At 43.3% G+C, this 18,405-nt stretch overlaps 1 protein-coding gene across 5 annotated transcripts in view; it reads left to right on the top strand.

The window, feature by feature from the left end:
• ttbk1a (tau tubulin kinase 1a) overlaps positions 1-18,405 on the top strand; it is a 51,056-nt gene that overhangs the window by 18,855 nt on the left and 13,796 nt on the right. For all 5 annotated transcript variants that reach the window (XM_071388220.1, XM_071388227.1, XM_071388206.1 and 2 more), the window contains exons 7-14: positions 716-781; positions 1,068-1,160; positions 1,664-1,789; positions 2,201-2,355; positions 6,337-6,547; positions 6,958-7,139; positions 7,485-7,819; positions 8,190-8,353. In XM_071388220.1, coding sequence (XP_071244321.1) covers positions 716-781; positions 1,068-1,160; positions 1,664-1,789; positions 2,201-2,355; positions 6,337-6,547; positions 6,958-7,139; positions 7,485-7,819; positions 8,190-8,353 — 1,332 coding nt within the window. The remainder of the gene's footprint in view (positions 1-715; positions 782-1,067; positions 1,161-1,663; positions 1,790-2,200; positions 2,356-6,336; positions 6,548-6,957; positions 7,140-7,484; positions 7,820-8,189; positions 8,354-18,405) is intronic.

Raw genomic sequence — 18,405 nt, forward strand, 5'->3', positions numbered from 1 at the left:
TTCATTGAATATTGCTTATTGATATTGACTGGATTACAAATGAAATTTAGCTCAACTACAGTATAATACCATAATGGTTTTACCCAAGTCGCTTACTGAGCCAAACACACGCAGACATTAATTCATGAGCTTTTAGTAGGATTAGTGTACAGACGCCTGGTGTGACCCCTCACTTTTGTTTTTGTCTACTTTATTATTTCGTTTTTATTTTATTTATACAATTTAGATTCACTGTGTTTACAGTAAGCATCCATAGCTCCTCTACGGCACTAAATGGCGGCAACAAAAGCATTGATATTACCTATATGTCAGATGGAATTTGCAAGGTCAAATTTAGCATGTTCAATGATGTGCTCTTGGGTCTTAAGATGACTTCTATTGCATGTATCCTCTATGTAGCTGTTGTGTCCTGGTTATTTGGCGCTAACAGATGTGAGATGAATGCTAGTGTAGTGTAAATTGTTACCGGTCATTTATACTGTTCCATTTGTTTTCCTTACTATTTACTTCCCATTTAAGTAAAACAAAAAAAAGAAGGTGTTTTAGTGTTTGTTAGATCGGAATAGTTCGTTTTTAAAACCAATTTTGGAGAGTGAGCAGTAGGGAGAAACCTAGAAGGAAGATGTGTTAGAATTGTTCTTTTTCCAAGACATTGAAGTATGTGCATCTTGATATTGGTCCGTCACTAATACTGTTCCCTTTTGTTTCCTTTCAGCCGAGAACTGTCGCAGGTTTTCGAGGAACTGTCCGATATGCCTCAGTCAACGCACATAAAAACAAAGTAAACAACAATGTTTATGTTGTCGAAATGATATGCTGGAAAATGTATTCTGCCAAATTTTCTCTTTGAAATAGACTTGTTTATTGTGTTGTTCTACTATAAAATGGTGGCAGGCAACCATAGAATAAGGAATTCCAATACATACCCCCTCTAGTAATTTAATAGGATCTCTATGGGGGCAACCTTAGGTTTGGCACTATTAAGGGTATACTGTACTAATTAAAACGATATAGCATGGAGGAAGATACCATTCGTAATCTCTACTTTCATTTTTTTCTCTCCCCAGGAAATGGGACGCCATGATGACCTATGGTCTTTATTTTACATGTTGGTGGAATTTGCAGTTGGACAGCTACCATGGCGGAAAATCAAGGACAAGGTAGAGTCACTTCACTCGTCCACGACAGACCCACTGTATTTCTAGCGAATCGTTAAAGTCAAATAATCACATACGCAAGATGAACAAAACACAAGCCTTTTTGGAGCTTATTTTCTTTCAACTCTTGACAATGTAAGTAACAACTAAACATTTAATTTAGTCCGTTTTTCTAGGTATTTCATTTGTAATGTGAGTAGCGCCTCGAAATCCGATAGAAATAAATGCATGTGGCATATCATTTGGTACGCCTCTCGATTCATTGTATGAAATTGTGCAAACTCCAAATATCCCAGTGTGTGTTGGCTCTCTCGAAGTGGCATATAGGATGATCTAATTTGCCCCTACACCCTTGATCATTTTCACCGCATCAGTTTTCAGACACTTGTGCATATGGCGCAATGGGCAAATGGAGGGGGACTGGTTTGGTTTCAGCTACTGAATGACAAGCAAATAAATAAAATAAAAGTCAAACAAATCTGTTTTTTTCCTTCTGTTTTGCGCAGGAGCAAGTTGGGCAGATAAAAGAGCGATATGACCATAGGATGCTGCTGAAACACATGCCTTCAGAGTTTCATATCTTCCTCGACCATGTATTGGGCCTTGACTACTACACCAAGCCGGATTATCAGGTACCATCGCAGTATAGAGAATAAGGAAAGTACTTTGAAAGTGTTTTGAAATACTCCCACAAACGTCTATTTTAAATTTTTTTGACTGGCCGCTATTGCGGGGACTTTTTTTGTATGCTCACACAAACTGATATGTTGACTTCGTCAATGCTTCCTAGTACTCCCTGTGCTATTTCCAATAACAAAATTGCATCTAAAATGACACCTTATTTCTTATTTACTGCACTACTTTGACCAGAGAGGTACACTACAGTGTAAATGAAATAGGGTGCCATTTGGACACAACCAGAGTCTCATTTGGAGTTGTTTTCTATTGGCCGACTGCTGGTCTGGTCAAGGGAATAGGGTGTATTTGAAAGATTAGGGTGCCATTTGGGATGCATCCAAAGTCACATTTATTTTATTTCCCAGCTGCTGATGTCGGTGTTTGAGAACAGCATGAAGGAGCGCATCATCATGGAAAATGAGCCGTTTGATTGGGAGAAAGGAGGGACAGACTCCACACAGTCAACAAGCGCCTCCACCCAACCACAACACAACACACGGCCCACCGTCGCAATGGTGGGGTAAGGATCCTGATATATTTACCATTAGGATTAAAAGGAGAGTCCACAATATTACATGATCATACACTGCAGGGCGACTTTCTGCATTTTACTTAACACTAGAACCGCTGGGCCTCAAGAGAACCCCCCTCAAGCTAATGAGCAGTGACTCTGACTGCAACACTTATCTGGGTGACTAGGGGGTATTCTAGTTTATTATTTCTATGTTGTGTTCTAGTTTATATTTCCTATGTTGGTGTTTTGTATGATTCCCAATTAGAGGCAGCTGGTAATCGTTGTCTCTAATTGGGGATCATATTTATGGTGGCGTGGGCACCTGCTGAGTGAGCATCATTCTGGCTTTTTTGCGCTTAGGCCTCGGAGGTGTAGGTTCATGCTGAGGCTCAGAATCTGAAGAATAATCAGATGTCATGATCCATTTTTTTCCCCCCACCATCTGAGTAATTTTCATTCAGATCTAGTAGCAGTGCTAACGCAGCATGTGCATCCATTCGTCTTTATCTTCTTGCCATTGTATGTTACGCACACTCTCACTGTGTACTCCAAATAGGTCAGAGTAGACTGATAAAACTGCTTGGATTTGGTGGACTGATATAGAGCACATACTATACCATTTTCAGATTATAATTAGAATATACCAATACAATAGAATTTCCCGCCCTGTTCTTCATTCACAATTGGTAATTACATAATTATGCATTGTTCTCATCCCTTCGCTCATTAACTCACCCATTCTCCCCCATCAAACTTTACTTAATATATTTAATCTGTTGGTATAAGTGTGAAATTAGTTTCGGTATTGTTTTGGTTCAATTTTGAGACAATTATCTGGGTGACTAGGGGGTATTCTAGTTTATTATTTCTATGTTGTGTTCTAGTTTATATTTCCTATGTTGGTGTTTTGTATGATTCCCAATTAGAGGCAGCTGGTAATCGTTGTCTCTAATTGGGGATCATATTTAAGTAGCTATTTTTCCCACCTGTGTTTGTGGGATATTGTTTTGTGTTTGTGCATGTGCACCACGTAGTCACGTTTAGTTGTTCGTTTATTGATTTATTGTTTTTTTCTTTAAGTTTCACTTTGCAATAAATATGTGGAACTCAACATCCGCTGCGTCTTGGTCCCGTTCTTACGACAACCGTGACAGAATATCCCAAAAACCAAGGACCAAGGACCAAGCAACGATGGGAAAAATAAGCTGGACCTGGGAAGAAATTATGGAAGGACAGGAGACCCTTCCTTGGCAGGAGTCGCAGACGCAAGAAGAACGGCGACGACGCCGGGGACCGCGGCCACAGAAACCAAAATATTTTTTTGGGGGGCACATGGACCTGGCAACTGAGCAGAGGGAAGAGCCAGAGAACATCTGGGAGGAGTTAGAGAGGTGGTCGGTCGACCCAAGGAGAGTACTAGAGCCCGCCTGGGAGTCGATGGAACAGTGTGAAGAGGGATACCGGAGAATGGAGTTGGCTAGGAGTATGTGGCAACGCAGGCGTTTGGAGGAGCGTGTCATCAGTCCGGTGAAACCTGGGCCGGCTCCACGCATCTGGCCTCCAGTGCGCCTCCCCAGTCCGGTACGTCCTGTGTCTCCTCCTCGCACTCTCCCTGAAGTGCGTGTCCCCAGCCCGGTACGTCCTGTGCCTGCTTCCTGCACTCACCCTGAAGTGCCAGAGATGGTCAGGGAGGCATTGGGGAGGTTAGGAGAGAGAGAGAGATGTTGTGTAAGTGTGGTCCGGAGCCTCCGGCGACGGTCCCCGGTCCGGAGCCTCCGGCGACAGTCCACGGTCCGGAACCTCCTGCGACGGTCCACGGTCCGGAACCTCCTGCGACGGTCCACGGTCCGGAACCTCCTGCGACGGTCCACGGTGTCCAGTCCAGCTCCAAGGCCGGAGCCTTCCTCTGCGCTGGTGCCCAGTCTAGGCACGGCGTCCAGTCCAGCTCCAAGGCCGGAGCCTTCCTCTGCGCCGGTGTCCAGTCCAGGCACGGCGTCCAACCCAGCTCCATGGCCGGAGTCCTCCTTTGCGCCGGTGCCCAGTCCAGGCACGGCGTCCAGGCACGGCGTCCAACCCAGCTCCATGGCCTGAGTCCTCCTTTGTGCCAATGCCCAGTCCAGGCACGGTGTTAAGCCCGGCACGATGGCAGGATCCGTGGTCTGGGCCGGGGCTACGACCTAAACCGGAGCCGCCACCGACAATAATCACCCCCCCATTTGGTTTTAGGTTTTGCTGCCGGAGTCCGCACCCTTGTTTCTCTATGGTGTAGTAGGTCAGGGCGTGACTAGGGGTTATTCTAGTTTATTATTTCTATGTTGTGTTCTAGTTTATATTTTCTATGTTGGTGTTTTGTATGATTCCCAATTAGAGGCAGCTGGTAATCGTTGTCCCTAATTGGGTATCATATTTAAGTAGCTATTTTTCCCACCTGTGTTTGTGGGATATTGTTTTGTGCATGTGCACCACGTAGTCACGTTTAGTTGTTTGTTTATTGATTTATTGTTTTTTCTTTAAGTTTCACTTTGCAATAAATATGTGGACCTCAACATCCGCTGCGCCTTGGTCCCGTTCTTACGACAACCGTGACAATTATCAACTGGGCACGGCACCTTCCACTGTCGGGAGAAGGGGGGGCAACAGTGGAAAAACATTCAAAAAATGAGATGCCTTCCTTAAACTGGTTATAACTCCAGTTCTGTTTGTGATATTAACATTCTAACAACGGCAGTGTGTTATATGGACCTTTTTAGGAAAAGTCAAGGAGGGGGATGAATCCATGGCTTTAAAAATGTCAGAGTAATAAAAAAATTATATGAATGAGCAGTCAAAATTACTGCTTTAGTGATTCTAGTGTTAACAGGGACAGTGCCCGTTCATCAACATTTCAGTGTTCACATCAATGTAAATGTGCTTGCTGAAATGCCCTCCCTTGAGGCGTGCCCATGTGGGAAGAGCCAAAAGAGGCCATCTTGGCAGATTCACATTTTGTAGTTGTTGATTTTTGTAAGCAGAAAGTTTCCCCATTGTGTACGATGGTGTCATATATCTGCGTCTTCCTTTAATCCTAGAGTATTTTTCACCAGTTGTCTGTCTTTGACACTTGACATCTACAGTATCAATAAACAAGGCAATGGTACAAAATATTAGATCCTGAATGTTCCACAACGTGATACAGTCACAGTGCTCTATTTTTAATCTGTCTTTTATACATCTTTCATGGGAGCTATTGTTTGACTCACTCACCCAAATATATCCTTTTGAAGTTCTCTCTCTCTGATGACTGTCTTGTTTGAAGCTCTTTACTGTTTAGCCCCCCTAGACACACACACACGTTCAGACACACACACACACACACACACACAGCTGCATGACATCCTTATCTCTGGAGACATCATTAGTCTTTCGGTGTCATCACACACTGAGACTCTATCCTAAATGGCACCCTATTCCCTATGTATGGGCCCTTTTGACCAGGACCCATAGGCCTCTGGTCAAAAGTAGTGCACTAAGTAGGGAATAGGGTGCCATTTGGCATAGAGTCTCAGTGTGAACAGAGAGAGATAACAGGTTTTGTGTCCATCGGTATTGCTGTCACACCTCGAGGCTACTGCCACACTGTTCATCCAAACCCTTTGAAATGCATGATATTGAATTCTAAACTAGGCTGTAAAAGGCATTTGATATACCAGTTTACAATTAATGTTTCACTGAATAAATAGATATGTAAATAGATGTTTACTGAACTTTGAGGGTTGCCTGTGCTTAATTTAGGAAATAAAAAAAACATTTTGGAATAGAGTACAGCTGGAACAAAAACCTGCACAACCAGTGGACATATTCACATATAGGTGTTATATACATGTGTTTATTATATACATTCATACACATTAGTACATACATTGTATATATCGTTGGGCCACCACTGCTCTTAAATCAACTGATTAAACCTGAACCCACCCCCCCACTCCCACCCATCTTCTCCTCCAGAGCCCTCAACACCCCGGTGCCCGTAGACCTCCAGAGGGAGAACACGGAGAACGTGCTGCAGGACGAGCACCTCAGCGACCAGGAGAATGCCCCTCCGGCCCTGCCCCCCGGTGGGAGCCGCCAGGGGGGAGGTGGCCAGACGCCCGCTAAGGGCGAGGGATGGGAGGACACCGACTTCAACCGCAACAAACTCAGGATCAGCCTGGGCAAGGTGAGTAAGGGGGAGGAATGAGGGGAAGGAGACCACAACATTTTACTGTATGGCCTGGTCTCACCACAATGGCCCGTAGATGGAAGGATGGCATCGATGTAGATGTTTTAGCGTAGCTTATACTGTTTGTTGATACAGTATTTTTAGCATTTTTGATTAATGAAAAATATGGGATGGATTGATGGTTGGCTGGGTAGAGGATGATAGACGGACAGAGAGATGCACAGCCAGAGATGGACATCCAGACAGAAAATATGTACACCAGACAGACAAAGGTCTACCCTTTAAACTCCTAGCAGTGGTAATAGACACATTTTAGAATGAATTACTGTTTAGCATACATCATTGTGACCTCCTGTCTCTCCTTTCCCCTCCCGTCTCTTCTGCTCCTCTCCCCTCTGTGTCTGCAGGGGGCCCAGGAGGGGGATGAACCCAGCAGAGGGGCCTGTCCCATGTCTCCGTGCCGGCCAGGAGGGGCCCCCGAGTCCCCCAGTGGCCAGGTGCGCTCGCTCCGGTACCGCCGCATCAACAGCCCCGAGTCAGACCGCATGTCGGCTGCTGATGGGAGGGGCGTCGACGGATACGGCCAAAGGTGACCACAACAAACCAGCTCTAGTATTAGTTCCAGACCTGTACTAGCTTTTAGTATAGTAGTATTTAAGTAATGTAGTTAACCAGGAGGTACAATATACATTTAGTATTGTACCTAGCTACATTAAAGTCTCTTAGGTGTTCCAGGATAGTCCTTTGGGTTAGGGTTGTGAAACTGCTATAAGCCAATCTATTATAGCGCTCCACTTTAATACTTAATTCAATACTTAATGTGTCGGTTTTGTGTGTGTGCATTCGTTTGCGCGTGCTTGTGTGTCTATGTGCCCTTGTACGTCCTCGTGCTTGTACCTGTGTGAATGTATGTGTACACATCTGTGTGCCACAGTATCAGGTCCCGCATGGACATCCTGGGATCGCCCTCGCGCCACGTGTACTCGTCCCAGCCGGCCATGATGCTGTCTGTGGACTGCGGCCTACAGCGCGGGCGGCACGGCGAGGGCTCGGTGGCGTCCGTGGACCAGGAAGCCCACAGTAATGCCTTTATCAGATCGGTGCCGCTGGCAGAGGAAGAAGACTTTGATAGCAAGGAGTGGGTGATCATCGACAAGGAGACGGAGCTGAGGGACTTCCAGCCCACCACGTCGGGCACCACCGATGAGGAGCCTGAGGAGCTGAGGCCCCTGGAGGAGGGAGAGGAGAGGAGGCGGCTGCGTGGAGGAGGTGGGCCTGGAGGTTTTATGTGCATTCAATGATGTGCAATTTCAGTCAGTTCAATTCTGTTCCATTCTATTCGGTTCTGTTGTATTCAGTTCTATTCTGTACAAGTTGTGTTGTGTTGACGATGATGCTCATCTCTCCTCTCACTTTCAAATATTGTTTGATGTTTGACTTAATCCGGCAAATGCTTTTCCTACTACTGAGCCTAACCAAACCATTTGTACTGAGCTGACCTGGTTATGCATCCTCCACAAGCAGAACCGTGTTGAAAAGGACCATGTGAAAATTAAATATTCAACCCATCACAGTTTGGTTCGGGTTGGCATGATAGTGTGAAAAGGGTACTAGATTCCAAACCAATCCTTTGTTTTAGGGGCGGAGATGGTGGTGCGACCCAAGACGACCCACACGACCAACAGCAGCCGGGGCATGCTCACGCTCACTGAGGAGGAAGCCTCCAGACGAAGTGGGGGAAGCCCCGCCATGTCGCCCTGTCATTCACTCCCATCAGGCCGTCCTATTGGACCACAAAGACCGGTAAGAGACCGGGCCGACCTATCGGTGGAGAGAGGCTTCTCTCCTTGCATGTTCATGGGAGTCGGCTCAGAGCTGGGTCGCCTGCTGTACAATGCGATTGATCTTCAGATGATATGGATGAGACCCACCTAAGCGGTGGGTGTTGTTGTTGATCTATCCAGATGATGTAAAGATTAGCTCGTCGGTGCCCCCTCTGGTCGGGATGTCAATTAACATGCAGTGCTAAGCCTAGAGTTGCAAAATTCCGATAACTTTGCCAAAATTACCTGTTTTTCCGGAAATCTCAGTTGGAAGATTCCTTCTAATTTCAGGCATCATTCTAGAAAAACAGGGAATTTTGCAACCCTAGAATTTTGCAAGCCAGTGGGAACTGAATACCTTGGCGGGGGGGGGCGACCATTATTCCCACAGCCATTTTAGTGTCATTCACACTGTCATTGGTGTGACATATCCTGCCAGTGTAAAGAGAGAAAAAGTGCATTTTTCTGTGTCAGTAGGCACAAATTGTTCCTTTCCATGAGTTTAGTTTTGCCCATGACTTTTGGTTTTAACCATTGTTTTTGTAATGCTAAGGTATGAGTGGGAGACGTGGCTTTGCTAACTGCATTTTCCAGCATCAGATCAGATGTAGCCTTACATATTAGAATTATTGAACAGTTTATGCTTTTTGGGTGAGATGGTGGCATGAGCAGGGTTATTTTGACAGTGCCCCCCCCCCAAAAAATGTATTTCTACAATATTTTCTCAATAGTTTTCTCAATGAGTCCACAAGAGCATTTTCTCATAGTGCAGTTCCGGCAAATGCCAGATAGGCTGTTCCATACCACGGGCAGATTCCTGTTCCCAGTACGTCCCTGTATTCAGGATGACATTTGGCAGGGTTGCACTGCACTTGATGCCCTCGTTATGACACACTGACTGGTGAAACAAGATATACGCATACATGATGACACTGTCATTCTGATGAGAATAATGTAGCAAACATCCAGATAGCTGGGTCGTATTCAGTATGGCACAACCGAGCAAAAGGTTTTTGTAACAAACAAACAGAATATTTGGACATGTTCAGGTGGTGCAACCTAGTTTCAAAACATTTTCTTCACACTGAACATGTTCTGGACGTCAGTGTTAGAAAGTTAGATGTACACTGTCCTGACATGAAAACCTTTTGGTTGAAAATGTTAAATGAAAAGGTTTAAACCATGGGTCTTCCCATCGCTGCCAACAAATGTGTTTAAGCTGACCGTTACCTCATACATAAAAAGATGCACAAAATAAAATATGGGGAATGTTCAAGTCTTTTAGCTGAATGAATTATAGAGTAAATTCAGCAAATTCTTGGAGAACAGTTGAAGTTGACAAAATGTTTCCTCATTGTTAAAACCAATGTGTCTCAGCCTGTAGCTTCCATTAGTGTTTCAGTTCTTTAGGGGTCTTTGAGGTGAGAATGTCATTCTCCATTTAAAAACGTGCAATCATACTATTTTGCCCAACAGTGATGTACACTACCATTCAAAAGTTTGGGGTGACTTAGAAATGTCCTTGTTTTTTTAAAGAAAAACTATTTTTTTTGTCCATTAAAATAACATCAAATTGATCAGAAATACAGTGTAGCCATTGCTAATGTTGTAAATGACTATAGTAGCTCGAAACGGCAGATTTGTTTTAATGGAATATCTACATAGGCGTACAGAGGCCCATTATCGGCAACCATCACTCCTGTGTTCCAATGGCACGTTGTGTTAGCTAATCCAAGTTTATCATTTTAAAAGGCTAATTAATGATTAGAAAACCCTTTTGCAGTTATGTTAGTGAAAACTGTTGTGGAAAATACTGTGGTAAATATTTTCTTCTTCTTGAACTGCACTGTTGGTTAAGGGCTTGTAAGTAAGCATTTCTCGGTAAAGTCTACACTTGTTGTATTCGGCGCGTGTGACAAATAAAGTCTGATTTGTTCTGGTTAAAGAAGCAATAAAACTGCCCTTCTTTAGACTAGTTGAGTATTTGGAGCATCAGCATTTGTGGGTTTGATTACAGGCTCAAAATGGCCAGAAATAAATAACTTTCTTCTGAAACTCATCGGTCTATTCTTGTTCTGAGAAATGAAGGCTATTTCATGCAAGACATTGTCAAGAAACTGAAGAGCTCATACAACGCTGTGTACTACTCCCTTCACAGAATAGCTCAAACTGGCTCTAACCAGAATAGAAAGAGGAGTGGGAGGCCCCCGTGCACAACTGAGAAAGAGGACAAGTACATTAGAGTGGCTAGTTTGAGAAACAGACGCCTCACAAGTCCTCAACTGGCAGCTTCATTAAATAGTACCCGCAAAACACCAGTCTTAACATCAACATTGAAGAGGCGACTCCAGGATGCTGGCCTTCTAGGTAGAGTTGCAAAGAAAACGCATATCTCAGACTGGCCAATAAAAAGAAAAGATTAAGATGGGCAAAAGAACACAGACACTGGAAAGAGGAAGATTGGAAAAAGGTGTTATGAACAGACGAAGTTTGAGGTGTTCGGATTACAAAGAAGAACATTCGTGAGATGCAGACAAAGTGAAAAGATGCTGGAGGTGTGCTTGACGCCATCTGTCAAGCATGGTGGAGGCAATGTGATGGTCTGGGGGTGCTCTGGTGGTGGTAAAGTGGGAGATTTGTACAGGGTAAAAGGGATCTTGAAGAAGGAAGGCTATCACTTAATTTTGCAACGCAATGCCATACCCTGTGGACGTCGCTTAATTGGAGCTAATTTCCTCCTACAACAGGACAATGACCCAAAGCATAGCTCCAAACTATGCAATAACTATTTAGAGAAGAAGCAGTCAGCTGGTATTCTGTCTATAATGGAGTGGCCAGCACAGTCACCGGATCTCAACCCTATTGAGCTGTTGTGGGAGCAGATTGACCGTATGGTACGTAAGAAGTGCCCATCAAGCCAATCCAACTTGTGGGAGGTGCTTCAGGAAGCATGGGGTGGAATATCCTCAGATTACCTCAACAAATTTACAACTAGAATGCCAAAGGTCTGCAAGGCTGTCATATCCTCAAATGGAGGATTCTTTGACGAAAGCAAAGTTTGAAGGACACCATTATTTAAAATAAAAGTCATTATTTATAACCTTGTCAACGTCTTGACTATTTCCTATTCATTTTGCAACTCATTTCATATATGTTTTCATGGAAAACAAGGAAATGTTAGTTACACTTTCAACTCTGAAATACAGTTTTCTACACAAATATGTGTCAAGAAACAGGCATTTCAGTATGAACCAAATACACATCCATGAGTATTTCAAAGAGATTCATAAATGCTTTAAGCGTTTCAAAACAATCACTGGTTGGCATATGGCACAGGTGTCAAACATCCGGCCCAGAGCCCGGATCCGGCCTGCGAGAAGGTCCAATCCAGCCCGCGGGTGGTTTGAGTTAAAAAAAACGAACAATATAAATATTTTTTTTGGGGGGGGGGGGGGGGGGGGTCACAAACTCAATATACTTTAAAATGACTAAAACAAAATTTTAATTGTGTAGAAATTAAAATGGACCTACATACATAAATGTTCTTGACTGTGTCCAGCTCGCTAATAATCATCGAATTGAAAGCTAGACAACCAGGGAGCATCAAAAAGTCACAAAATGATGGATAGAGAACTGTTTTGAGTTTGACATCCCTGGTTGAATGAAGATCATGATGAGTTGATTATTGGAAACAGGTAGCTCCCTAGAGTTGGAGAACTCTGATTTACATAAACTGTGCATGCTGACAAGAAAACATTACGTGTGAATGTATATTCAATGATTATCAACGTGTCATACATTGCTTACTACGGGCTACTGTGTATGTATAATGGGAGGCCCATACACATAGTGTAAGTACAGTAACACTTTATTTATTTTTTATTCCCCTGCGCCAAACACTAGAGGGTGCCACAACACATCCCTGTGCTCAAAACATCCTAACTCAGAGCAGAGTATGTAAACTCTATATAGAAAAGTATGTGGACACCCTTTCAAATGAGTGAATTTGGCTATATCAGCCACACCCGTTGTTGACAGGTGTATAAAATCGAACACACAGCCATGCAATCTCCATAGACAAACATTGGTAGTAGAACGACCTTACTGAAGAGCTCAGTGGCTTTCAACGTGGCACCGTCATAGGATGCCACCTTTCCAGCAAGTCAGTTCGTCAAATTTCTGCCCTGCTAGAGCTGCCCCAGTCAACTAAGTTTTGTTATTGTGAAGTGGAAACGTCTAGGATCAACAACGGCTCAGCTGTGCAATGGTAGGCCACACAAGCTCACAGAACGGGACCACCGATTGCTGAAGCGTGTAAAAAATTATCTGTCCTCAGTTGCAACACTCACTGAGTTCCAAACTGCCTCTGGAAGCAACGTCAGCACAAGAACTGTTCGTCAGGAGCTTCATGAAATGGGTTTCCATGGCTGAGCAGCCGCACACAAGCCTAAGACCACCCACGTGCAATGCTAAGCATCGGCTGGAGTGGTGGGAAGCTCGCCGCCATTGAACTCTGGAGCAGTGGAAACGCGTTCTCTGGAGTGACAAATCACACTTCACCATCTGGCAGTCCGACGGCTGAATATGGGTTTGCTGGATGCCAGGAGCATACTACCTGCCGTAATGCATAGTGCCAAATGTAAAGGTTGGTGGAGGAGGAATAATGGTCTGGGGCTGTTTTTCATGGTTCGGGTTAGGCCCCTTTATTCCAGTGAGGGGAAATATTAACGCTAAAGCATACAATGACTTCCTAGACGATTCTGTGCTTCCAACTTTGTGGCAACAGTTGGGGGAAGTCCCTTTCCTGTTTCAGCATGACAATGCCCCATGCACAAAGCAATGTCCATGAAGAAATGGTTTGTTGAGATCGGTGTGGAATAACTTGACTGGCCTGCACAGAGGCCTGACCTCAACCCCATCGAACACCTTTGGGATGAATTGGAACGAGCCAGGCCTAATCGCCCAACATCAGTGCCCGACGTCACTAATGATCTTGTGGCTGAATGGAAGCAAGTCCCTGCAGCAATATTCCAACATCTAGTGGAAAGCCTTCCCAGAAGAGTGGAGGCTGTTACTGTAGCAAAGGGGGGACCAAATCCATATTAATGCCCATGATTTTGGAATGAGATTATCGACGAACAGGTGTCCACATACATTTGATCATGTAGTGTATTTATCTATGAGGTTAGGGTGAGACCGAAAACAGTTCTGTCTGGTGCAGACACACAAAGACTGAAAATAACCACCCACAAAACCCAACAGAAAACAGGCTACCTAAATATGGTTCCCAATCAGAGACAATGACTAACACCTGCCTCTGATTGAGAACCATATCAGGCCAAACGAGAAAACCAACACAGAAACACAAAACATAGATAACCCACCCAACTCAGGCCCTGACCACACTAAAACAAAGAAAATACAAAAGAACTATGGTCAGAACGTGACAGTTCCTTTGATATTTCAAGTAGATATTGTGCACCAATATTGAATTTTAAATTTGAATTATATTAAAAAGTACCCGAGTGTCAATCTAGTTAACATAATACAAATATTCACATCAAAATCCGTCTGTTTAACCCCACCAAATTTGTTCTTAACTGACTTGCCTAGTTAAATGTATCTCTCTTAAAAGGTTCAATGCAGACATTTTCATCTCAAAATAAAATAATTTCTGGGTAACAATTAAGTACCTTACTGTGATTGTTTTCAATTAAAGTGGCTAAAAAGAAACCAAAATAGCTCCTTAGCTAAATGATATTTCTCAAGCTAGAATTTTGCTAGGACTGTCTGGAAGTGGTTTGAGAGAGGGACCTAATTTGAAGGAGCCTAATTTAACCTGAAAACTAGCTGTTATTGGCAGAGAGTAGGGCAAACTCTCTTTGTTATTGGGCTATTAACTTGTACCACTTGGTGATGTCACCAGTCGGTCCAAAAACCCCACCCAATTGCCCCTCCCTGTTGCACACAACAAGCTTCCCTGTTACTTTATTTGGCAGTTAATATGCACTTACTATAGACCTCTTTTTTATGAAGTTGAACATGTGTTTGTCATGGCAGAATGTTAAAATGAGGTGAAATAAAACGTTCAACAAATTACACTACCCAAAAGGGACTCATTTCATGGAACGACTCAGTTATCACTCATTGCCTCAATTGAGTGGAATTTAAATGGAGTTTAAATGCACTGTGGAAGAATACCTTTTCAGATATTTTATTTAAATTTTGCAGCAAATCCTTGTTCTTTGAAAACCCGAAATCAAAGTTGTTTTTATTATTTTTATTGAACAAAATACACGCACTCAAACTATTTTGTGTACAAATCCAAAACTTCACACAACAGCCTTAATTAAAGTCACCTTTTGTAAGGTTCCCTTTTGTTGAAATCTGGTTTTCTGGTTGAAGCGAAGTCAGATAATCAGATTACAACCAGATAAAGGCATCCTTATCATGACGACATCAACATCCCTGGGGAAAATGTTGAAAATGTTGTTGAACCAACATCAGATTACAATCTCTTCAATTTGAATAAAAATACATAAACTAGCTAAGATTATACTAAACCTGATTTCATAGCTTTCCTGCAATTCTACACATTTTGCCAGACAAACATTTGCAATTTTAAAACACATTTCATGCTATTCTATACATTTTGCCATGAGACTGAGAGAACATTTCCAAGGGGCCCCCAACCGACGTGTTCATATGTTTTTTTTGGAGGTCGGGGGCCCCAGGGCATGTGCCCTGCATGCCTCTTCAGTAATCTGGCCCTGGGAAAGGCACCATAATTTGGTTGTTAACTGGTCAGATGATTTCAATTATTTAAAGACGTTAAAAATATGTCTAAAAACATTTATAATCAGAACACAACCTGACATCGACCAGTTTTTCCCACTGGCTTAGATTACAATTTAATATTGTTGACCTTGTTGCCGTGCCTAAAAACCTTTTACACATTACCCAGCATCCATGTATCACTAGGGTCCGTTAGCACTGCATCAATTAGAAACCAGTCCTGAAGAACTCTTGTGTTATGCAGGTCTGCGTACCATTTTATCAACTTGACATTTTATGTCTATTAAACCTTTTGTAAGTTTGCGTGTCTTTTTCTGACTGTTACGGTATGTCCATGAAATATGTTAAAGAACATGTTTTGCTCAGGAGTTTGGTACGAATAAATACCTGCATACACAAGGGGCCTTCAAAACCACAAGGCCAGTTCACCCATTCCCTGTGTCAGTTGTATTTACTTGTCATGGATTACTGTAAAAGGAAACAAAAATGTTGATTTACTTACCTCACCAATAACGTTTTACCAGCCTTATTTGTGATTTCACCGCAAGTGCCTAGTACTGCAGGCCTCGCTACCGCAAACATGATCAAGGACCCTCGTTTTATTTGCCCTGTGACCTCTTCCTTGACATAACTGATGTATTTGCGCAACCTATCAATTAAAAGTACAGTATGTCAAGTTGCACTCACCCAAGGAGAAAAAGCGAGGGTGCCATGGGAACAACAAGCGAAGAAATAAAGTGGTGTTTTGGGGTAAGCACAGTTTAGGATAGTCCTTACTTCTGTTGTTTTATTCTTAATTCGTTTCTGTTCCGAACCCTTTTTTTTGTTGAGCCATATTTATTCCCTTTTTCTTCGTCCTGTGTTTGTGTTTCGTGTGCTTGATGAGACCATCTATATTTTGTGTTATTCATTTAGCATTTTCCAATGGTGATTTTTCGACTAACGTCTTTTAGCAAAATTTAGTGTAAATTTGATGGTGTCCAGGCATTTTCCCAGGTTCAATGTGTTGACATACTAGAGGAACATGTGCAGTACTTGTGTGTTTTTAATGGGATTGTTGGGGAATGTGTCCACTGTGCCTTGATTATGAGAGAGACGGAAACCTACTCTCATTTGCTTCCAATCTGGCAACCCACTTAAGAGTTTTGTAGAATACTGTCTTCTATCCTTTTAACATACTGTAATGGCAACCCTAGCTACAACCATAGTCTTCCTCTCCTTGTTTCTCTCTGGACTACATCAGAGAACCCTTACAGCATGCATACAGGGAAGGAGAGATGTATGACAAGCTATGTTTCAATACTCTATATGGATCCCTTTCCTTGTCTCCTTTTATCAGCTGACCTAAAAGGTACTGGATAGTTGAGAGCCCAAGCCTATAACTCTAAACTATCTAATCTTTTTAGATCGCTGGTGAGGAAGGGTAAGAAGACAAGGAAATGAAGCCGTTTCAGGAGTGTTGGGACGTGGCCCAAATACTAGTCTATAGTCTGTTAGCATGTCCTGGTTGTTCCTCCCCCCTTCCATCCTAATGCCCCTCCTTCTGTTTTTTGATTGGTCTCTTCTGCAGCTGGAGGATGACAGGCACCACCCGAGGCCCAATCAGCTGCGGAGGCTGGCCTCCTACGTCTTCTCATCCTCCACGCTGGAGACGGAGCAGTACCCACACCCCGGAGGGTCCTTCATCCAGCGGAGCCGCTCGGCCGAGAGCAGCCCCGCCCACATGAACGCTTCCACCCACCGGCGCCATGCTCCGCTGCAGAGCCCGGGCAGCCCGCGGAGCAGGCACTCGGTCCTGAACGTGTCGCGCACGCAAATCCAGCAATTGCTTGCCAAGCTCATGAACAAGAACGCGAGCTGAGGGAAGGGCACTCTGCATGCCAAAATGCATTAACGTATACTCGTACACACCCATTGTGTACATACAGAGGGACATACTCATGTACACACACGCAGTTTGTAACCGAAAGAGCCATATTTTGGCGGGTTGGTTAGAACACAAACACATGCACGCTTGCACAGACGTACACGCAAACATGCTGAACTAAAACACAAACAACTCACTTTAATGTAACTAACTTTTTGAAAGGTGAATACGAAGAGAAGAAAAGTGCTGACGGCAAAATATTTTTCGCGCAATAAACTCTTAAAAGTCTGCTCCTTGCAAAGTCAGTTGCACATGCCACAAAAATGTACACAATTTCAGTAAAAAGTGGTGGAAGTGTAAACTTGAGGTTTCTTCATCCTTTAAGGGTGCCGTGAGGAGGAGGAGTCACAAAACCGGGACTGTTAAGAGGCTGTTCAACTTCATTTGCATTCTTCTTTTTCCATTCATGCTGAAGGCTTGAGGGATTGTCGTCGAATGCAGGTCATGTCGGCGATGCGTACCTAAAGGAATACAGTAACGCTTTCGGTAACATTAAAATAAAGGGGCAATCTGTAGTTCAAACAATAACAAGGCGTTCGGACACCCCACCACTGTTTTGGTAAACAGCTGAGGGATGGGGATGAAGAACTATTCTCGAATTCATAGACAGAGCTATGTAAGGAATGAAGATCCATGATATCAAACGTACAGTTTTAGCCATGTTTTGATGCTGTTTAACAATTACATTGTTTACAATCAATGGAGTAAACCAAGCATATATTTTGGCTTCTGATGGGGTACGACAGTTGAACCAAGCTCATGAGGCATTTCTAAGTTATATTCTTTAAGAATCAATGGGTATGTATTAAAATTAATGTACCAATCGCAGATTGCCCGCGCAGGTATAATGCATTATGATGACGTTATAATGCAATGTAAGTCGTTATAAAGGCTCATACATGCTTATAACAAGTAATAACGCTTTACACCTGCAAGCTACAAGTTGTGTTACCACACTTTCCTTAAATAATATTTCCTCATAAGACCTATGTGCACTGTCATGATAATGACATATAGCTGTCATAGGCAGTTACGGCCTCTAGTGATAGCTGACTTTAAGCAGTCGTAACCAAATGACTTAGGTACAAGCTACTTTATCAACGGTGTCATAAAAATGTAGAGTCCTAGGTTATCCTTGTTTATCCCAAGGCGTCAGTTATGTCATGCTCCTGACACTGTAATGAGGGTCTTGTGACAAAGCATTCGAGTTCAATTATTCCCCAGAGACGGCATGAGATGCTAGGGTACTATCCGTGCTCTGCAGTCTTCACACTGATCTTGTGTAGCTTGGTCCCAGATCTGTTTGTGCC

Source organism: Salvelinus alpinus, chromosome 2, assembly GCF_045679555.1.
Source record: "Salvelinus alpinus chromosome 2, SLU_Salpinus.1, whole genome shotgun sequence".
Classification (NCBI taxonomy): domain Eukaryota; kingdom Metazoa; phylum Chordata; class Actinopteri; order Salmoniformes; family Salmonidae; genus Salvelinus; species Salvelinus alpinus.